The 24,552-nt window shown below is 30.9% G+C and overlaps 1 protein-coding gene across 2 annotated transcripts in view; it reads left to right on the top strand.

Annotated features, from left to right (window-relative positions):
* Positions 1-24,552, top strand: part of LOC145276829 (bactericidal permeability-increasing protein-like) — a 101,613-nt gene that overhangs the window by 3,773 nt on the left and 73,288 nt on the right. The window contains exons 2-3 of one of the 2 annotated variants that reach the window (XM_080128182.1): positions 12,654-12,741; positions 21,745-21,876. In XM_080128182.1, the coding sequence (XP_079984308.1) occupies positions 12,654-12,741; positions 21,745-21,876 (220 nt within the window). The remainder of the gene's footprint in view (positions 1-12,653; positions 12,742-21,744; positions 21,877-24,552) is intronic. The other variant, XM_080128183.1, reaches the window with a different exon arrangement.

Below are 24,552 nucleotides of genomic sequence, written 5' to 3'. Positions count from 1 at the left end.
TTAGTAGAAGTTTAGGCTCCCTTTCATTGGGTATCGATCTCGAATCTTGCGAGAAATATATTTTATGAACAATATATATACCGCCCCTCATTTGGGGGTCCAATTCGGTAAAAGGGAAAGTTTTTACCAACTCGCATGTAAGTAAAAATGCACTTCTATAAATAAGTTTATTCATTCAAAAACGTATTGCAAAATACAAAATAAATAACATCTACGTTTACCGCAATATATCCCGGTAGTCGTGCGAGATATCCTAGTATTAGAAGATAGGGTGTTTCCATAGAGTCCTGATTCCGTATTTCGCTAGAATTATACTTAAAAAATATATACATGCCGCTTCTCATTCAAAGGTACGAATCTGGTAAAAGGGAAAGTTATTTTCAACACGCATTTAGGTAAAAATGCACTCGTATTAATTAGGTAATAAATTCCAAAACGTATTGCAAAAACAAAAACAAATAAGTAACACACACACTTCCCGCCCACACACACACACACACACACACACATATATATATATATATATATATATATATATATATATATATATATATATATATATATATATATGTTATTTATTTGTTTTTGTTTTTAAATATTATTCTTGGTTCGTTCGCTATTAGTAGTCTAAATAACCACTGGAACGATTGCTTAGATGTTTTGGTATAATATATTTACTGTACCCATGCGTGTTCTTATATATCTCTTTTTTATTATGACATTATACTTATTTTTCTTTAATTAATAGGTGGTTTTCTTGTGCCGATCGGCATTTTTTTATTTATCACCTCCTGCCGTCCCGTGACATAATTAAAAGGATATTTGTGTCTCACCACTTCAGGCCGTGGTCTAGCTTAATGTGAATGTGTTTTCAATATCAATAAATTTTCAATGGGTTTAATCACATGTTTATTGATCATGTAACCATGCGATTGAAATGTTATTAAAATTAATTACATGTGGTCGGTTTTCGATCAAATTTTCAAATGGTATGTACGGGCAAAATAAATGCCGATGCTAAAAATGTATAAGCATTTTGACTACCTCCCTTTACTTAAAAATTCACCAAAAATCAGGAAATTAACCAATTTCAGTATTTATCAAATAATGATCACAGAATATAACAAACTGATTAGTTTTACTATAATCTTAGTGAAAATCTATTATTTTGCTTGCACAAAATATCCTTCCTAAAATTATGGTTTAAGTAGTTAATAAAAAACGCAAGAATATATTTTTGCTTTTTTATATAATAAAACATCGTAATTTTTACAAATAAAAAATAAACAAATTTTTGAAGGGATATTACGACAAAAGCCTAAGAGTCCGTATTAATGAATTCGATATAACTCAAAGAAAAATGAATTTATCGCACTACTTATATTACCATTGAATTAAGCATTGTTTATTTAATATTTTCACAAAAACAATTATAATAGCAAAAATATTTCTACTTTTTTTAATTACAGATTTCGCATAATTGTTGTATGCAATATTTTAATAATTTCCTTTCTCACAATAATGTGAAACTTTCGGCGTAACATAATTTTTGTATAATATTGGCCAATAATTAAATAAATAAGTTAAAAAAGGGACATAGAAAAATAATTAAATTAAGAAATAGTAAAATTTATGCAAACATTTTCAATAGAAAGGTACGGATGCCCGTTTTGGGGAGGAAAGACACCCACCATCCCTTCTTGCTTTTAATTACATGATGTCATTCTCAGACAGCTGTCTCAGATTTGGGCCTCTGTACATTCCGTATTTCGAAAAGTACGGTTTTTTTGTAATTATGCGAACGGCAAAAACTCTCGATTGTGGAGCTAATTCAGCTATTTTTAGCATAAGCAAGGTGTTTCTTTATTTAATTCAATATCTTAGAACTTTACTTTAGTAAATATCTTTGAAATAGACCAGTTAACTAATATATATTTATGAAAGGATTTTTACAAAAGGATTTATTTAACTTCAAAATTTAGCTGAATTGGTAAGCTCGCCGTGTAAACAATTTTCATAACTTTTTTTTACGTGTACAAATGATTTTTCCTTTGGGAAATTATGTTTATTCCTTAATCTTTAAAATACAATAAAAAAGTTGTCGGAAACCTACAAAAAATTATGATAAATCGGCTTTTAAATCTAAGTCCCCCTCTTCTTATTCGAATTTTTTTGCCCGTACCTAAAAGATGTACATTAGCAGCAAATCGACCATTGTGGGTCATCTTTTTACTATTCAGAAAATTGATGATTCAATTATATACCTATTTAAGTCACCTAAATTATTTAGGGTGAAATGAGTTTAGGAATTTATATCCAAACCAAAATATTTCTCTACTAACAAAATAACATTAATACACTAAGTTAGTTAAATTTGCATAGAATGCTCTGCTTTACAGTTGTTCTAAATATGGAACGGAAATTTTAATTTCGTTCCCTTTTACATTCGGTACATTTATGCATTACGTCCAACTCATCGTTCGCATTTTTATAGGTTTTCGGTATGATGACAAGGTTAAAGGTGTCTATTCTGAAAGCCGTTCTTCGTTGTTAACATGGGGAGGTTGGAGGGTGTCCATTCCAAGAGCCGTTTTTGACATGGGTAAATTGGAGTGTTCATTTGTTGTAAACGTACCCGACACGTATAAATGTCGACATTTCCAATGTGAACGTTAAGTTGCACTTATGTAAAAAATAACAAAAAGATATACCAAACTGACGTTTTTCCTTTAAAAATGTAATTATTTCCCTTTCGTTATTAACTTCTTTTTTAATATTTTGTGTGTTATATATATAAAGTACACCTGTTGAATGTTATTCTTTTGATTATACTCGTTTGGGGTGAACAATTAAGAACAGGTTAAAACGGAGCGAAATTTAAGTTTCCGTTCTATTTTTGCAACAACCGTAGAACAGCGCATACTCAGCAAGTTTTATCGTAAGTTATAAACATCTAGATCTACTTAAATGATATTAGAAACTGAGCGACCCATAAAAATCTGGTAACTGAGTGTCAAATCTGCTTAAAATATTGAAAAAAAAAAGAAAAAATAGATCCTCTCCCAAACATACTGCCATTAATTTGGACCCGTCCTTCTCTTAAGTGTATCCAATAAAGGGGGATTGATTTACAATTATTTGTATTAGAAGCTGAGCCCTTATTAAAATTATTTAATTGTTGCATTTTTTTTTTTTTTGCATTTTGGTTAAATTTGTTAGTTTGCAATTGCTGATAGCCCACTCAAAAAACGAAATTTAAAAAATTATACCCATTCTGAATTTGACCCCCCCCCCCCGATTTTCTGGTTAGGGTTCGACCGGCAATCACCGGATTCAACCGAGTGTTGTTCAAATTTTGAAAGACTATATCAACATTTTATTTATTTTTTGCATAATTAATTAATGATGAGCGTATTTTTCTGTTTATTTTCTTAATATCTGTTGGCAAAAAATAATTTGCTCATTCTCTTAAAAAAAAAATCAAACTTTTCTCTACTTTCACCTAAGTATTTATCGTGTTCATATAAAGTATTCATTTGTTCTTTTTTAAATAAATATTCCGTTTTAAAAACGAAACGTTTACTGCCAAATTTCTTTTTTTTAAGTGCAAGTTTTCCAGACTCCACTCCCCCCAAAAAAATTCACCTAACAATCTATGGTAAAAGATTTATCTTTTATGAGGGAAAGAACGACTTTTATTGATAAAAAAATTCAAAAAATAATAAAAGTAAATAAACAATAAAAAATGCAATTTTTCTTGAGGAATGTGTTCCACTTTAACAAACTGAGCCAGAGCAACGCGAGGCCCTGTACAGCTAGTATATATATATATATATATATATATATATATATATATATATATATATATATATATATATATATATAGTGAGCGATAAATTTATGCGCTGCTTTTGATTTTAGTAACAGTGTCTGCCTTTAAAAAAATTAACAATAATCAGATAATTATCTAATCAATATCAAATTTTCACCGATCAGATAAGAATGCACGTTATATGGGTGTAACTCTCTTTTTCATATTCCTTGTATGAATATATTTTTGGAAAATTCACCCCTCTTCCTCATTTTTCTCTTGTTTGATTCTTAACGTCCAGTCGATCCATTAGGCTCGTACTCATTTTGTGATAGAAAAGTGAATTAGTGTAAAAACATAAAAACAAACAGACAAACAAAAAATGCAAAGAGTACAGTCACTATCGAATTTTGAAATCCAAAATTTAAATGTTTAATTTATTATGTCTTGCGTTTTGAAGTATGAGATTTATTGAATCTGTTATCAATAATTCTTATCTTTCAGATAAGGATTAAAATATATATTTCTGACAAAAAAAATAAAATATACATACTTTTAAATTTTTACAAATAAATTAAAAAATTAATTTAAGCATGTGTAAACTTTCTATGTACAAGTAAATAAAGGATCGATATCGAACAAAAATAAAAAAAGAAAAGAATAGGGTGTAAAAACTATAATTACACAATTATATCTGCAACTGGCGTTTTATGTGAGATTTCTTCAAGGTTGCCCATTACGTTTACAAAAAGCTGTTATCTCCCTTTTTTTAACTATCATTATGAAGATATGGATTTCCGTAAATGACGGTTGTGATATCCCAACAAGTTGTATCCCCCAGCGTGTTAGCAAAAACGGCCCTTTTGAGGGCCACCTATTTTTATTCAAAGTCTTTATCAACTTAGTATATGAAATAAAGAATTTGGGAAAATACAGTATGATGTAGTTTATGGAAAAAGAGCGTGGTGCATTGGTTTTATGAATTAGAAAATAAGAAAGGATTTTAATCATGACATATAAAACTAATTAAAAGTGATATTAAAACTGAGAAATATAATGCATTAGATTTACGTGTGATGTAGAAATACAAAAAAATCAGTGTCTCTTTACATTTAACAAGTATTTAGACAAATTTAAAGCTTGATTGATCATTAATTATTATTGTGAAGGAAAAAATATAAAGCTAAAGTAATATATTTTACCATTAATTGCGTTCATAATAATAATTTAATGCAATTATTTAAAAAAATAATTTACTTGTCCAATCACATTAAAACTTATGAAAATGCTTAAATAAATATTTAGATGCGACTGGGTTCCCAATATTTTTAGTCCAAGATGGCAGCGATATGTAAAATGCAATACTTCCAGACAAAATATTGAATTATTTGAATGTATAAAAATATGAAGTAAGTATATTCTGATCTTTTTGTATATTCTCATAGCCAACATAGTAAAAGTTTTGAAAACATAAAAACGTTTGTTTAACTTATTCGAAAACTTTATAAAAAATATATTTATGCTTTATTTATATTCTCCGAAGACTGGTAAAAACTCCTTTTATGAAAATTCAATTAAAAATTGGCTTTTATCTTTCTGCTAAAACACAAGGTTGTTCATAAATAACAGATTTTAATAGATGTTAATAAGCTTAAGAAATAGTCAGGTTTCAATAGCTTGGCGTTCAATATATATATATATATATATATATATATATGTATGTATATGTATATATATATATATATATATGTGTATATTATATATTATATATTAAAAGGGTAATCTACGGGCATACATGTATCGAGTTCCTACTTTCCTTCGACGTAGCTTGATTGTCTCTCTCTAGGAATTGAATATCAACCCATATGCACTTGAGTCATGTTTCAGGCCTGTGAACCAAACTTATATAATTGCCCTCTTAAGTAGTGGATGTTTTGTAGAGATTCTGGTAAAGAGGCATACAATGCTAAACAATGTTGAGGTCTTACTGCTCAGTTTGATAATAGAGTTTCCTGCAAGCATTTGAGTAAGCGTTTTTAACAAACGCATGCGCAGCACTAAACCAACTACATTCAACGAATGAGTAGGGCATTACACCTCATTTCTCTTCAACAAGTGCTGTACACCGTTATATTTTCTGTTCATTTGATGCATTGTCATAACTTTGAAGAATAGCCAGAAACGTTTCCACAGGCTTTGTTGGCTTGGCATATGTTGCTGTGAAAGAGAAACTCGTCAATGCACTAACGTCTCTAGTTGAATATAATGATAGTTAATGTATATAGCTGCTTTCAGTTCTAGCTTCAGCTGTGTTTTGATGTTTGACAACTAAGAAGTGTGTAATTTGAAAAGAAACGAAGTGTTCCCGAGTGAAAGGAAGATAAGGTGGTTGTACAGGGGAGTAAAGGGTAGCAGAAAAAAGGTATAGACAAATTAATAGGTGGTGTTTAAGCTACATATGTACATCTCTTACGTGCATACACACCTATACATGTTACAAATATGCATATAAATTTATAAAAAATCAAACATTAAATAAAAGACAAAGAAACAATCATTTTCTTTCATATAACATTTAACATTTTTCAGTCACACAATTTTATTTATTTTAAAAGAGAACAGGAAAACTCTCCTTACTTCATAATGGTATCCTATCTGTTACACTCCAATTGATATAAGTTATCTTGAAAATGATACACGCAATAATATTGTGAATGTAAACGTTATTATTTTCGTTCAAGAAAGCAGAAATCTGTCGTTTTTACTGTACAAATAATGTAACTACATGTTGAATTAAAGCCGAACCGCTAATAAATATAATATATTTTTGGCGTGCGTTTTTTTTAAATATATGCATACATACATACATACATAATACATACATACATACATGCATACATACATACATACATATATATATATACATATATATATGCATATATATATGTACAAAGACCTACATATATATTTCAACGCATAAATATAAACACACGCATATGCACATATATACACACATACAGATATCTACACACATATATAAACATATGTAGTGAGAGAGAGAGAGAGAGAGAGTTAGTAAGAGAGAGAGGGAAAGAAAGGGAGAGAGCGTGAGTGGGTAGGAAATCAGATGAAGGCGTTTCTATTCAGAAAATTATTCTTAACATGTAAAGACCAGAGACGTGCATTATATTATTTTATTTATAATGTTTGAGTGGATTATGCTAATGTCAATATAAGATGTACGGATTAGATTGATTTGTGTTACTGCAAATATATCTATCTATCATCCTATCTATATATATCTCTCTCTCTCTGTGTATATTTATATATATATATATATATATATATATATATATATATATATATATATATATAGATAGATAGATAAATAGGTAGATAGATAATAGCATAGTAATAATAGTACCACAATAAATAATAATAATGCACATTCTTAGATTAACGTCCTCAATAAAAACGCCTAGGGCAAAAAAAGTGTACCTTTTTAGCTGATTAAGCGTGGACGCCTTAAAATTTTACCATAAAAAGGAGCAATTATTTGAGTGGGAGATAATTTTTAATATAAATTTAACGTAGACTGGTCATTTTCTGGCTATTCTAACGAATAACGAGCTAGTTTTGGGCGTGTTCTACAATATACGGAAGTACTAAAAAGTTTTAAAAACAAATATTTAACACACACACATATATATATATATATTATCAAAATACGTTACTGTTCTACTCTGAGTTTGTTTCTCTTTACATTAACATAGTTATGCAGTTTGAACAAAAAGTATTGCATAACGTTACACGAGAACACGAAATATGGACGCGTTTCATTGTTACCAATTTTAAGTCTCGACAGTAACTTAAAAATTAAAATAAAACGATACACTGTAAGAAACCTTCCCAATAAATATCAGCGTGACATGCATACAAAGATTCATTAAAATATAAATTCAAATATGAAACAAAATTTAATAAAAGAAATTATTAATGATTACATTTTATTCCTAAAATACCTTCAAAATCTCTTTAAAAAATGTTTGTGAATACACTTATATGTTAATGATTGCAACGCTTAATAGTGCCTTGTGAGATTTAATTATTTGGTTGGTAGATTTTGGGCTGGTGCATGCATTACTTGTCTCTCACTTTTAGACTAGATTCAGAAGAGAGCCAACAGCATAATATCTCTCACGTTATCAGCTATGCTACAGCCTCTACCTTATCGATCTAATTTTGCATCACTCTACCTGTTTTACAAATAGGTTTTATGGTTAGGTGCTCCGAAGCTCTTTACGCTTTCCTATTCGTTTGCATCGTCTTTTTTTTACACAGTGCTCACCACTTATCAAGGCCAGGAAGCCACTCAGGGATAAGGGTTATTGCAAGTACATTACGTTAGTGTGGAGATTTTATGAAGTGTTTACTTAAGGAGGCGGTTCACTAGGAATTTGTTAACGTTGGACTTGAACACATCCAAGTTGTAGTCCGGTGGGAAGCAGGCAGACGGAACAGAGTTCCACTATTACTTAATAAGTAATGCGTATATAATCTAATTTTTATTGCTTGACAAAATAATAGTTGATATAATCTAATTTTTATTGATCGAAAATGTAATTGTTTTGTATAATCTAATTTTTGTTACTTTAATAAGTAATGTTTTGTCTAATATAATTTGTATTACTTAAATAAATAATGTTGTGTTTATTGTAGTTTGATGTTTATTCGAATATGTAAGGACTTTTTATATCTATTTTTTTTACATTAATTATAAAGATTTGTATAATATGATTTTTATTACTTCAAAAAGTTGTGCATGATCTATTTTTACTTTAATAATGCATTTTGTATAATATAATAATTATTACATTATTAATAATGTTTTGTTTAATATGATATGTGTATTTAATAAGTAATGTTTTGCATAATATAATTTGTATGACTTAAACGAGTAATGTGTAGTGTAATATAATTGTTATTACTTTTATAAGTGCGTTTTTAATGTAATTTTTATTTTTAATACTAGTTTTATTACCTAAATAAGTAATTTTTGTGTAATATTATTTTATGACTTAAAAATTAATATTTTCCCTGATCAAATATTTATTCTTTTCTTAAATAATATTTTATAGAATATTCTTTTATTATTTTCATAAGTAATGTTTTGTCTAATTTTACTTTATTAAATTAAAAAGTAATGGTTTGCATAATATAATATTTATTACCTAATGACGTAACGCTTTGTATGCATAATATTACTTCCTTTACTTAGTAATGTTTTGTATAATATTCTTTACTTTAAGAAGTAATCTGTTGTAGAATATTTTTATATACTTTGATAAGTTATGTTTTGTAATATAATTTTTATTTCATCAAAAAGTAATGGTTTGTATAATAAAATATTTATTAGTTTAATGAGGAATTATTTGTATAATACAATTTTTATCATTTTATAAGCACAGTTTTGATTCAAATAATTGTATTGCTTTAATCATTAATACTTTTTATAATAATATTTATGATGTAAACAGGGAATGTTTGTATAATATAATCTGTATTACTTTAACACGTAATGTTTTATATAATATAATATTTATTACTTGAATAAGATATGTTTTGTATAATATAATTTTTATTATTTCATAAGTAAATTTTTATATAATCTAATATTTTTAGTTTAATAAGTTATGTTTTGTGATATAGTTTTTATTTTGTAATACTTAATGTTTTGTATGGTATACTTTCTATTATTTTAATTAGATATGTTTTGTATACCACAATTTATATTATTTTATTAAGTAATGGTTTGTAAAATATAATTTTATTATTTTAATAGTTAATGGTGCGTATAATAGCATTTTTCGTACTTTAGTATGTTTTGTATAATATAATTTTATTGATAAATAAGGAATGTTTAGTAGAATTTAATCTTTATCACTAATAAATAATAGTGTGTATAAAATGTATCTTTAATAAGTAATAATTTGTGTAATCTCATATTTATTATTAAAATAAGTAATGGTTTTCATAATATAGTTTTCTATTACTTTAAAAAATAATTTTTGCATAATATATTTATTAGTTTTATAAATAATATGTTGTATAATACATTTTATTACTTTAACTACTAATGTTTTGTATAATATAATTTTATTACGATAATATATAGTGTTTTGTATAATATAACATTCATTACTTTAGTAAGTAATGTTTTATATAATAAAATATGTATTACTTTAATAAAAAAAATGTTTTGTACAATTTGATAATTATTACGTTGATAAGTAAGGTTTTATGGCATAATTTATTTTCCCGAATAACTAATCTTTTGTATGAAATAACGTGTATTATTTATTACGTTATATTTTATATAATATAATTTTATTAATTTAATAAGTAATATTTTATCAAATATAATTTTTATTATTTTAATAAGTAATGTTTTATATACATTAACGTTTATTACTTTAATATGTAATTTGTTTTATAATATAATATTTTCATTTAAAACATATTTTTATAATATAATATTTGTTTCTTTAAAAAGTAATGATTTATATAATATAATTTTCTATCGTTTATGAGGAATACTTTGTATAATATAATTTTTGTTACGTTTTTAAGTAATGTTTTGTGTAATACATTTTTATTACGTTTATAAATAATGTTTAGTATAATATAATTTTATTCCACTTATAAATAAAGTTAATGCTTATAATAATTATATAAGTAATGGTTTGTATGATTTTTTTCTATTTGTATATTTTAGTATCATATACAATTATTATTTTAATAAATAATGTTTTGTATCATATAATTTTATGACTTAAATAATAATGATTTGTATGATATAATTTTATTTTATATTAATAAGTAAGTTTTGTATATTTATATGTGTAGTTTAATAAGTATTTTTTTTGTATAATGCTTTGTTTACTCAATAAGTAAGTTTTATATAATCTCATATGTTTTACTTTTATATGTAATGTTTTGTGTAATATAATTTTTTATATTTTCATTATAATATTTATTTGGATATAATTTTCAATTCTTTGATTTGTCATCATCTGTGTAATCAAACATTTATCATTGTAGAACTAATATTTTTATAATTAAATTCGTATTAATAGACTTTGTAATGCATTTCAAGTAAAGATCGGTTAGTTTTTTTTCTTTGCAAGCTGTCAAATTAAATAAGGTATTTTACTCTTATTTACGTAAATTAAAGTGTAGTACCTGTTCTGGTATCACACACTTCGGTCATTCGTATGTAAATTAAAAGTCTTTCCAGATTAAGATAATTCAATTTTTACTCCCATGCAAATGTATCATATTCGGGAGTTGGATATTTTCTCTGCATTAAAAACCAAGTTTGCGTTCAGTGGGTGTGGGGGTGCGAATAAATAGTAACTCGATTCTTCCTCAGGCTAAATAAGAGGTTGTCTTTCTGAATTAAAATCTTGACAAATCAATTGAAAATGTGTTCAATTATTTTTCTAAGATCAGCTCATTCAATTTAATTCTTAGAATATTTGCTAATGGAATACTTCTATTTAATCCTTCGTGGAGTCATACTAATGTAATGGCTCAAAAACTTTATTTGATATTCACTTGCAATGCACTACGCATTTTAAATTGGAGGATCAAGGTTGATTGAAAGAATCTTGGGAAATATGTGGTGGCCTCCCTTACAATTGATAGGAATATTCGCATTCATCAAATTTTTGTCCGCAGAATTTAATTGGACGGCGACAAAACCTAGCATTTAAGAGAAAGCGCAGTATGAAAGCTGAACGTGCTCAATCACTACGGTTTGCGTCTTGTATTTTCATTGGCACCAGTTCATTTATTCGATGTTAGTCGTTCTCACTTCAACATATCCTCTCTGCAGCAAGCTTTTCTCGCAATATGTCTCCATTGTTTACGTCACATTACTCATCGTTACGTGGATAATTAGATCCACGAAAATATTGAATCAACCTCTCCTCAGGGTTGAAAAAGATGTGGACGTCAACAAAACTCTGCCTCCTCAAAGTGGATCATGATATAACGCTGAGTCTCGACATTCACCTCTATGCGGTTCGCTGATGGAACTGTGTTTATATTTATAGTTGATCCTAGCATCTGATCAGCATGCAATCGAGATGCGATAAATTCTTTGGGTGGAGTTAACCCAAGCATTCCAATGTGGATAGTAAAACAAATACAGACATTTACACAAAGGTATATTAGTTAATAATAATGGAAACGTTATGTTCCCCTTGGCTATGTAGATCACTTTACTTTATCTTTATTAACAATTAATGACTTGAAGCACTGTTTAAAACAGTTACTCGATCTTTATTCACACTTTATCCGAACAATCAATCAAATTAAAGTAATAGATTTCAAACCGTATGTGTCATTTTCACTATTGCAATTTGTTCTTCTGGATTCTATACACTTATCGATGTTCATTTTTAAGCTATGTTTAACCTGCTATTTTCGTGAATTAGATTCAAAGTAATGTAGCCTTGGGATAATATAAGACATTTAAATTTTAATTTTGAATATTATTCATCATGTTTATCTAAAGCGCGATTTGCTCTCAAACAGTGTTGGATAAAAATTGCATATATGGCTGTGTTTTGCTTGTAAACATTTTTTAAATAATTTGTTGAGTCTCCTATATTTTGAAATCTGCATCACTTTTTTGACAAATAGCAAGTCGAATTATAACTAATGTTTGCAAGTATCCTTAAAGTGTAACAGATTTTTCAGAGCTAAATGTATAGCTTAAAATGTATATCTTTTAATTTCTTATTTATTTCTTACACGCATTTTCATTTTTTTTCAGCCAATGAACTTGCTTTAAATAAAATGTATGAGGAGTTGAGTCATTATCAATTTGAGGATATGAGTGATGGTGATTTCAGTTTATTCGGGTAATTTTATTTTTACTTTTCTTCATGAATTCCAATGATTTTATTCGTGTATTCCATTTTATATACTGAACCACTGAAATATGAAAGTATTTCCACATAGCAAAATAAACATAGTGCATCCATATTTCGGTACAATTTTATTTTTTAATGAAAAAAAAAGAGCAACCCTTCTTAACAATATAGAAAATAAAGCGTTACTCACAGGGCGCATTGGATAGTTTCAAAGTGCAATATCTATTTTCCTACAGGGCAAACACTAGCAGGCATAACCCCGTTGTTTCGGAGTGGTGAAAGGTATGGTTATTTCTATATATATATATATATATATATATATATATGCACTGATTTGTGCGGGAATGGAAATGGGACAGATAGTTGCCAAATAGTGTTTTCTTGGCATTAGTTGTACACTTAAATTAAACTGAACCCGTATCATGCCTTGCTTTTATGGCAGAAGAATAAACAAATTAAACAATTTAGTTAAGATTAAAGTATATCATACGAATGAGGAATGAGTTCATTGCCTGTTGTCTTAGGTGTTACTATTTCTAATATAATTTCAATGGTATAAAAATGATTATATTTGTTGTCACTACATAGCACCCCCTTTATTTGTTTATGCATTCCAGCTTTAAAACTTACCATTGCCGTTCTGATATGAACGTTCGCAAATATATCATTAGACTAGGATCAAAGTGTAGTATCACACACACACACATACACACACACATATATATTTATATATATATATATATATATATATGCATATATGTGTCTGTCTGTGTGAATGTGTGTGTGAGAGTGGGTGTTTGTGGTACAAAGAAGAAGCTCCTTTGGAGCGAGCGGAGTCTTCCACATTACACTAGTTCTGTACTTGTGGGAAAGTGCCTGCTAGAATGTCATGCAGGTGCTTTGTAATTTCCAAAATGTTAGAATATATCAACAAGTTTTGACTGACAGGTGTCTCTAATATCTGGCGTTGTTAAAACTATCTGAAAATTATGCTCCCTAAAATGTAAGTCTTTTGTGCTGGCAGGTGAATTAAAAAAAAAAAAGAAAAAAAAAAGAAATACGAGTTTAAAGGTATATTTGTCAGTTTCTCCCTATTTCTCTCTTTCCCTCCATTTTCTCTTGTTTTTTCATAGAAATATATAATTGAATTAAATTCTATTGTTTTAAACGGTGGAGTCTTTAGACTCCACCCAAAGAAGACATAAAGCACTTTGGTCTACTTGCTTCATTTAATTGTTAACAATAAATATTTTTATTTAAATTTCACCCCAAACAAGGCACAGTGACACTTTGATGTAGGGGTCTACTATCGGGGACATAAGTTGCAGGGACATTATGAAGAAAGAGGAGCAGCAATATGGCTGTTCACATTACACTTGAAATTCTGCATGTCAGTACAGTTGGTAAGCAAAATCTCGGAAAGGAGTGCCAAAGTGTAGCAATTTTGGAGAATCAACTATTGGAGTAGAAGGCTTTCTTACACGTAGGGATCTCTACTGTGTACGGGTGAGATTTAGTTGCTTGTCGGATTTTTCGGGGGTATTTTAATGGGGGCTGAAGCTTAGATGACAGTTCAGGACCTATCAGGTTGTCAATTCTCTTTTGAACCGGATCCAGGAGGGAGAGACTAGTAGCAGATGCACCAACCCAAATGTGACAAGAATACTTCATACATGGGCGAATGGTGGCCTTATAGAGATACAGGATAATTTCAGCCGTAAGTAGACTTCTTGAACGATAGAGAGAGCCCACCTGGCTCGCAGCGGCCTTACCAATGCTCTCAATGTATATGTTTAAACTTGTGTTTCCTGTGAAGGTTAGGCCGAGAAGTTTAAATGAATTACTTTCAGGTAATGTGTTTTTGGCCATTGCTATTGGTGGTAGAGAAGGTTTCTTGTAATTATTAAAGAAAACAAGCTTAGTTTGGCAGCATTGAATGTGACCATCCAGTTATGTCCCCATTCCATTACAGATTGGAGGTCCTCGTCTAGTGTTTCTCCCATATGCTTAGATATATGTTCATTTGTTTTGCACTCGTGCCTTTTATAGGGCGTTGTATCGTCAGCAAATATACCAATTTCACAGAAAATTTCATCAGGAAGGTGATTTATGAATATTAGATAATAAGTTTCAAGAATAGAGCCCTGAGGTACTCCCGCATTTATGCCACATTATTTAGATGAACGACCCTCGAGGACAGTCTGTATTCTTCTCGTACTTGAGAAGGATTTAATTACGTTAGGTATTCTTCCAGTGATAGCATATGACCTGGTTTTCCTGAGAAAACCATTCGTGCCATACCCTTTCAAAAGCTTTAGATATATCTAGGACTACCGCTTTACTCTCCCCAGCTTTATCTATTCAGTGGTATATACGTTCAGAGATTACAGTTAGGATATTTTTGTGGCCTGGGCTTTCCTAAATCCATATTGTTGGTCGATCAGAAGTTTAGCAGCTGCAGGGTGATTGACTAGAGCTTGATTAATTATGGTCTCAAATATGTTGGCAATAAGGGGGAAAGGGCTAGTAGGACGATAATTTAATGGGTCAGTTCTTTCGTCAGAATTTTTGAAAACTGATGCCACAGAAGCAGCTTTCCAGCAGTCAGGGGAGAAATATTCGTTAAGGCATTTATTATAAAGTTTAGAGAGAATCCGAGCAACCTCAGCAAAGCATTTTTAATAGTACAAATTGGATGAGATCGGGTCCACATGCTTTCCAGGTTTCTAGATGGCTTGCACCTAAGAAGATGTGACTTTCGTATCATCTAGTGTTGCGTCTGTCCGCTAAAGAAAAGTCAGGGAGGGAGCGGTTTGCTGGGTCCAAGGTGAAGTTTGAGGCAAACCAACTTGCAGGCAAGTAAGCCTTCCCGGTTACCATGCAAACAACCTCTCGATTGTTTGATACTGAGGGAATCGTAGATTAGCAATTGTTCACTACAGTGTTGTAGATTTTCCAAAAATCACAAGTTTGGAATTTCTGGGCTTCGATGCGTTTACTGGTGGCTTCAGTAAATTCTCTCTTAGCTATCGTTATTTCTTTCTTTAAATTACTTCTAGCTTCTATAAATTTCTGTCTGTTTGAACTGGAGTTATGTCGGTTAAATCTGTGGTATGCATGCTACTTTTGAACAATTGCAGCTGCACAAGTAGAGGTAAACCATTGGGGAGAGTGAGGCTTGCTATAGAATTTCCGCGTGGGAACATGGGATCAATTGCTGTTTTGATACATTTTGTGGTATCATTTGTATACTGTTCAGCGAAAAGTGAAAATATATTTCCCCATGGGGCATCTCTGATGATATCCCTGATGGCATCCCAGTAAGCATATTTATAGTACTTCGTTGTTTTGAGCAGGCGCTCTTCCGTTTTGGGTCGAGAATTTAGGGTTATTTCAACCATTATCACAGCGTGATCAGTATTACCGAGTGGGACTGTTGATAGTCGTATTCTTATATAAAAGTCCATATCCCTTGTTCACTTATTCTATGCAGCGTTCAATTTCAAGAACTAGCCTGCGTGCCCGGGGTTGCGCATATGCTTGAAGGTTTATGTTGGGCAAAACACAAAAAAATGGTGGTTGTATGCAGGCAAGGTCGAACCCGTGACGCGAAGGCAGAAAGGAAGAGATAGAAAATCTGACGTCTTACCACTACTCCATGACGCAACTGAAAAACGCAAATAAAATTAACATATATAATATGCTTATATATGCTGAGAAAGAAAAACAGGAAGGGAAAGTTCTATAAATTGATAGATGCAAGCCCACAAAATATCTAGGTAAAGGAATTCCATTCCTACCTCTAAAATATGGTGAATTGTTCCTTTCAGTCAAGCAAAAGCTGAGGGAACGCTCCGAGACTAAAACAGGCGATAAGTGTTAAATTTTGTAAACTTTTCTTAATCCTTAACCAATGCTAACATGTTGACTCCTTTATTTATTTATTTATTTAGATGTTATGTTATATATATATATATATATATACATATATATATATATATATATATTGATGTTTTCTTGACTTAAGCTGAATTTCGTTACCCACCCACCTTCCTACAAACGGGTAAAAACTGCCAACGTTTCTATATTCCAGCCGAGAGAGCCTCAGAACACAGAGATATTGTGCATTTTATCATCACACACTCTGATATGTATGTGGGTTTGTTTTATTTTGAGACGTATCTTATTAATATTATTAATCTCAAAATTATTATGATAGTAATTATTATGAGATTTTATTATTTTGTACTCTTATTATTCACACACAAGGAGTTCTCACACAGGCTATCATTAGAGATTGCTCACTGACAGACACCCGGGCTGTTCACTCGAGTCCAACGACAGCAAATATCTTACGATTTTACGGTACTCACTCTCTCGATAAGATTTGCAACTTGATTTAAATCATTTCAGCAGCCGTTTGATATGGACTCTGGCAATGATCATTAGTATTTACTAGAATTTAGGTGGTAGTCAGCCTACCTAAGCTCCCAGTCTATTTTGAACTTATCCAGTAAAGACCTTGTTACTCCCCTTTATCTTTAGTTTTTCCTCAGTCTCGACACTACTCGACTATTTTATGTAGTGCCAATCGAGGCCGACACTAGCTATATTTATATTTTCTGCGGGGACAGTTAACTGACACTTTTTCCGTGTTAGTTTTGTTGGTTCCATGTGGTGTTTCATTATCTTTCTACTTAACTTCTGTTTTAGCTTCTATATGATCGTCGTTGTTGTTATTATTGTTATTATTATTATTATTATTGTTATTACATTATTATTATTAGTAGTAGTAGTGGTAGTAGTAGTAGTATAATCAGCATCATCATCTATTATATTACTACTATTGTCGGTACAGCCGTTATACTATTGAGCACCACTTTAAAAGAAAATGGAATATTCCAATTAGGAAAGTGGAATATCCCCAACCATGTCTAATGAAACAAACAAATGGCGCCGTTTTTATACAACTATATTTAATCTATTAAAGTTTTTACATGACAAATATGTTCTAGATGGGTCCCTTCTGATTTAATTATAAAATGCCCCGGAAATGTTACTTTAATTGTTAAATGTCCTAGAAATTTCACTTCTGATTGATTATTTGTAAACTGCATTGAAAAGATCATTATGCTTGATTAGTTGTAAAGGGCCATAAGGAAGACCCCTTCTGATTAATTATAAAAGTCTCTGGAAATTTTCTCTCTCCGCGATTGATTGCAAAATGCTCTGGGTACGGCACTTCTGTTTGATTGATTGTAAAATGCCATGGAAAGGTATATTCTGGGTGATTAGTTATAAAATGTCCTGGAAAGTTAGCTTCTGGTTGATTATTTGTAAAACGTCCTGGAAATGTTCCTACTGGTTGGTCGATTGTATAATGCCCTGCAAATGTTCCTTACATGTTATTAGTTTTAAAATGCTATGGAAAGGTCCCTTCCGGTTTATTAGTTCCAAAATGCCCTAGAAAGTTTCCTTTTGTATGAGTGGTTGTAAAATGCCCTTGAAATGCCCTTTCTGGTTGATTAGTTGTAAAATGCCGCGAAAATGCCCTTTTGCCTTTCTGGGTGATTGATTGTAAAATGCCCTGGAAATGCCACTTCTGGTTGATTAGTTGGCAAATGCAACAGAAAATGTCCTTTCTGGTTGATTGATTGTAAAATGCCCTGGAAATATCCCTTCTGATTGTAATGATTGTTAAATGTCTTATAAATGCCCATTCTGGCGGATTCATTGTAAAATACCCTGGGAATGTCCTTTCTGGATTATCTATATATATAAAACCGAACAGGTATGTATGTATGTATGTATGTATGTATGTATGTATGTATGTACGCTTTTCCTCGATGTCCACAAAAGGCTTCTTTCAAATCAGTGCTTGCTCGGTTCACAACTTCTTAAAACTTTTTATATCATCTATAAATTGTAATATCTCAGAGTTATCCACGGAGCTCGCCTGTCTATTTAATTTTATTGACTTTCAAACGTTAATTATTCGACATTTCCCGCATCGGCACGCGTTACATTCGGTATTAGGTATAAAAAAGCGAAACTCGACTCTAACCACAGGCCGAAAGCCAGTTGTTTCAAGAGAGCTAAGTAACGTTTGTTCAATGTCGACTTCGTCATATCAGACTGTAGCTTTCATTTCCCTCCTCCTAATAAACAGGGAGCGGGTTTTTAAAAACAAACAAACCGATTTATTCACCTCATTCACAACTGTCCCGCACAAAATCGTAACTGCTGAATACCTATCGGCGTTACGTCAATCCAAAACGCGCACCTGTTTTTTTACACTTTACTATTCTCCAACTGCGCGTCGTGAAGGCTTCGGGTTTTTTTTCACGGGCACCTGTTTTTTTTCACATACTCCGAAAAAAACACGAGCAACGCCGGGTACCCCTCGCTAGTCTATATATATATAAGCGAAAATATATGTACGTATGAATGTATGTGTGTATGTTTGTGTGTCTGCTTAAACTTTCGACAATCACGACGAAAATTCACAAACTCTGTGTCATATCGACGCTTCATCTTTCGCTCGAAAATATCGAAAAATTGGCCAAAAACGTTCATTTTTTCACCCCGAAATCGACAATTTTCGACAGGGGAGGTCAACAAAAAACGGTCTTCTCGTGATGGCGGACGATTCTACGCATGCGCCAGATTACACCATGACCTGATTTACTTTAAATAGTTGAAAAACTGAACGCATTTCATGTGCGTCGCGTTGGCTAAGTCGATTAGCGCGTCGGTTCATTATCTAAACGTTTTGGGCTTGAATCGTGGTGTGAGATGCCTTTTTTTCGATGTTTTAAATTTTAATATTGAACCAGTGTTATTCAAGCCATTTTTACGTAAGGTTCGTTTTTGTTTTTGTTTGTTTTACTTCGCTTATCCATCCCCGACCACACACCCAAATACACCCGGGTACCCACCGATTTTTCAAATTTTAATATATAAACAGCCTTATTTAAGCCATTTATCACGTGTTCGTTTTTCTGTTTTCATCGTTCATTTGCCTTACGTTAGTTTTTTTGTATTTTTGTTTCGATGTTTTGATCACCACCCCCGCTTAATTAAAACGTTGTTTTCTATTTTTTACTTCGCTCATAACAAACACAGCTACGTCGTCGTCGTTGTCGTCGTCGTCGCGTCGTAACGCACGACAACTTCTGGCGCCACCTGTAAATTTCGTTCTTACTTAAATAAATTCAAAAATCTTTCACTAGCTCATTCTGGCTGGCCGATTTTATTTTCAAAGTTCGCCTAAGAGCTTCGGGTTCGATCCACCCCGGGTTTTTTTTTTATTTAACACCCACACACCTACAAACACCCGGGCAACGCCGGGTATCCCGCTAGTAAATTATAAAATGGTCTTTAAATGCCCCTTCTGGTTTATTTGTGGTAAACGCCCAAGAAGGCCCCTTTGAGTTGATTGATTTCAAATGCCCTAGAAAGGTCCCTAGTAGTTAATTGATTTTAAAATGCCCTGCAAAGTTCCGTCTTATTCATTGATTGTAAAATGTTCTGAAAAGGTCCCTTCTGGTTGATTAGTTCTAATATTCCCTGGAAAGATCCCTTCTGGTTGATTTGTTCTAAAATTTCCTGGAAAGGTCCCGTTGAGTTCCTTTATTGTAAAATAGCCTAGAAAGGTCCCTTCGGTTGATTGTAAAATGGCATGAAAAGGTACCTCCTGGTTTATTAATTTAAAATGCCCTGGAAAATCCCCTTGATTGGCTGTACAATTCTCTAGAAAGATTCCTTTCAGTTGTATTGATTCTGAAATGCCATAGAAAGGCCCCTTCTGGTTGACTGATTGTAAAATACCCTAAAAGGACACCTTCTGCCTGATTATTTGGAAATGCTCTGGAAAGGTCCCTTTTGGTTGATTATGTATAACAGTCTTGAATATGTCCCTTTTGTGGATTGATTGTAAACTGCCCCCGAAAGATTCCCTTTGATTGATTTGTTGTAAAATACCATGGGGAAAAAGGTATCTTGTGGTTGATTACTTGTAAAATGCTATGAAAAGGTCGCTTCTGGTTCATTGAGTGTAAAATACCATGGAAAGCCCCCCTTCTGATTGAATGCACTAGAAAGGTTTCTACTGGGTTTTAGTTGTAAAATGCCCTAGAAATGTCCCTTCCGGTTCATTAATTATAAAACTCCCTGGAAATGTCGACGCTGGATGATTAGTTGTAAAATGTCTTGCAAAGGTCCCTTCTGGTTTATTAGTTGTAAAATACCCTGGAAAGATCCATTCTCATGAATTGGTTGTAAAATTCCTTGATTATGAAATTGTGTAAGCAGGGATATCCGGACCTGAACATCTAGAGCTTTGTGATGTAATTGAGGTTTTAATGGGTATGGAGCAACGTCATTGTAATTTTTTGATTAAGTTTCTTAGTGATGTGTGTTTTTAGCATTACAACTACCGTGGAATTTCAACGTGGTTCTGCTAGTTATAATAATAATAATAATAATAATAATAATAATAATAATAATAATAATAATATCAAAGTGAACGTGCCTGTGTATATGTGTGTCCGTCTGTGTGTCCTTGTGTGTGTACATTTCCCTACGCAATTACTCTGTTAATTTAAGACTACAGACTCGGAATTTGATATACAGGTACTAAGACTTGGGAAAATCGATGTGATCCGTTTTCAGCCAAAAATTTGGCTGTTAACGGATCAAAGTTCACCGATTTGACCTTTGAGAACTCTGCCAAACACCTCCGACAATTTTGGTCTAAACGCGTAAAATTTTAGATATAGGTTCCCCGGACGTGGATCGTACTCAATAACTAAATTTGAGCCCAATACAATAAATGTTACGGGGTCATAATAGTGATCTCATTTTAAAAAATTGACCTTTTTTTTGTTTTTTTACTTTTTGCTCAAAATACACCTCTAAAGACCCGGACAACACTGAGTTGAAATTCTAGTTTATTATAATATTAAAGATTATACTTGTTTTCTATTTAAGGATAACTATAAGCCGTGTTTCCAAACCAAGTGGTCAAGTTCTTCTCATTCCTGGTCAAGGTTTAAAATGGAGTCTGTCGATTAATGGTTATCAGCTTTCAGGCCACCTAAGATATAAAACAAAAGTTTCGAAGTAAGTATTATATTTTTAATATTTCATTATAAAATATGTGTATTCACCATATCGCGACACTGAAACAACAGATAGCTTTATAGTTCCATACAAGAGATGTAAAAACTTTCATCATATACTGCACTAGGAACAGATTCTCATTAAAAAAATTCAGATTTGTTATGCATATTCGCGAAAAATTGTTTCACCCCATTACTGATACAAAAGCCACATCTCTGATGATGGCCCGCAACATAGGGATTGTGCACACTATCCATATATGTAAAGTACTAGCGCCCGTTTGCGCGCGTGTGTGTGTTTCTCTGTGTGTGTATAACTTCTTACATCCCATACCAGTGGAGCAACTATGACTAAAACTCTCACAGTGATTACCCCAATACGGAGATGGGGCACATCATTTTTGAACGTTTACATCAAAGGTCAAGATCATAGACTCTCCTACAGCCGACACAACTGGAAGATTATGATCAAAGCTTGCATGATGTTGGCCCCTAACCTAGGGATATTGCACACCATTTCTTAACGGTCAAAGCTCAAGGTCATAAGCCGTGTACACATACTCTCCTACAGCCATCTCCACTGAATCGATAATGACCAAATCTAACATGACCATTGTCTCCGACCTCGTGATGGTGTTCCATTTTCAAGCCTAAATCAAAGGTTATGGTCATTTGATGCGGGTGTTCGTTAACAAAGAGTAATTCTTAATGATTGACTCATGTTGTAGTAACGATTTTCTTAAATTCAGCATACTTTTAAAATAAATAAATTTTAACTTGGGACGCTAATGAGTAAAATATTTAATAAAAACTCTTATTCGAGAATGCTGAACTTAAACAAACACTAATTAGCAATGACACTACAAAGTTTTGAACAATAAAGAAGACAAATAAAACAACCTATAAAAACTGTAACTAATCTGCATGTTCTAAGTGTGATGACAAACATAGATAGCACTAGCTAACATTTAAACCTACTCATCAGAGAATATTTAAAAACACGAATCCTTTTCTTATACAAACATATCAGCCTATGATCAATAGGCAGTATTTCGAAAAATACAGAACTTTCCATCAAGAAAAATGTGACATTTAGTTTCCACTTATTATATAGTCATTTTTTCTTTTATTACTATTATTATTATTATTATTATTATTATTATTATTATTATTATTATTATTATTATTATCATTTTCCTATATATATATATATATATATATATATATATGCATATAGGATTCGTCAGCATTATGACAGGCTTAAGCCTGACGAATCGGGTCCTGGATGAACCACGAAAAAGTATATATAACTTAATTGCCATGTACAGTTTTTTAACTTTATATATATATATATATATATATATATATATATATATATATATATATATATATATATATATATATATATATATATATATATATATATAAAGTAAAAAACTGTACATGGCAATTAAGTTATATATACTTTTTCGTGGTTCATCCAGGACCCGATTCGTCAGGCTTAAGCCTGTCATAATGCTGACGAATCCTAGCCTGGATGAAACCCGGAATATTCTGTGTAGCTTAATTGCCATATATATTTTAATAAGTTACTACCAAGTTCTACATATATATTTAGCACTGTTGATGTAAACACTTAAAGATTACTCATGAAATTGTACTTTCGTATAATAATTTATGTCATTAAATAAAGTATATATATATATGTATATATATATATATATATATATATATATATATGTGTGTGTGTGCGTGTGTGTGTGTGTGCGAATAATTTCACTCAAACGTAAAAATATACTAGGGAAAAATAAAATTACATTAAATATATAAGATAAAATAACGAAGAAAACAATAAATACAGATTAAATAAACAAACAAAAACCGAAACATACAAATTATATATACACAAGACTAATAACTTAGAATTATAGTACAACTTGTTATTATTAAATACATTAATGCATATAAAACTAGCACAATAATATAAATAAATATTAACACATGAACGCAGCAATTTGGAAAAAATAGAAATTGAAAAAGAAATAATAACACACATAATAATAAATAATATACAAGCACTGATAAGGTACACAATTTTAAATTATATAAAATAACATAATTTATTTAAGTAATTTACTTAATTGAACATAAATAAAATACATAAGTTAAGAAAAACTACAACAGTTTTAAGGCCATGATAATTCTTCACCAGTATATATCAGTAATAAAATTATTTGAAATAATAATAAAAATACTACTACTACTACTAATAATAATAATAATAATAATAATAAATATTAAAAATAAATAAAATAAACATAATAAATTAAATGATCAAACATTACGTATTAACATATTTGAAAATATAAGATCACCAAATCTAATAGATACACAAACCAACTGTTAATAGAAATATAAAAATTTATTTAATATAAAATCTTGCACAAGTCGATGTTTCCCGGTGAGCACGTTTCTATTACAACACTTAGGCAGGTTCAAGGAGCGCGTATGTCCACTGCTACTCTCGGCTAAGATAAAATACTAACATGTTTTATTATTTCCTAAAATGAACAAATAACTTGATACAAAAGGAAAATACAGGTCAAGTCCTGATAAGGATGGCAGGAAAATCATGAGAATAAATAAATGAGCATTATGCATACATGTATATTAATAA

The sequence above is a fragment of the Euprymna scolopes genome, chromosome 5 (assembly GCF_053919585.1).
Source record: "Euprymna scolopes isolate OS-2025 chromosome 5, ASM5391958v1, whole genome shotgun sequence".
NCBI classification, from domain to species: Eukaryota; Metazoa; Mollusca; class Cephalopoda; order Sepiida; family Sepiolidae; genus Euprymna; species Euprymna scolopes.
This window is presented reverse-complemented; position numbering and strand designations above follow the sequence as displayed.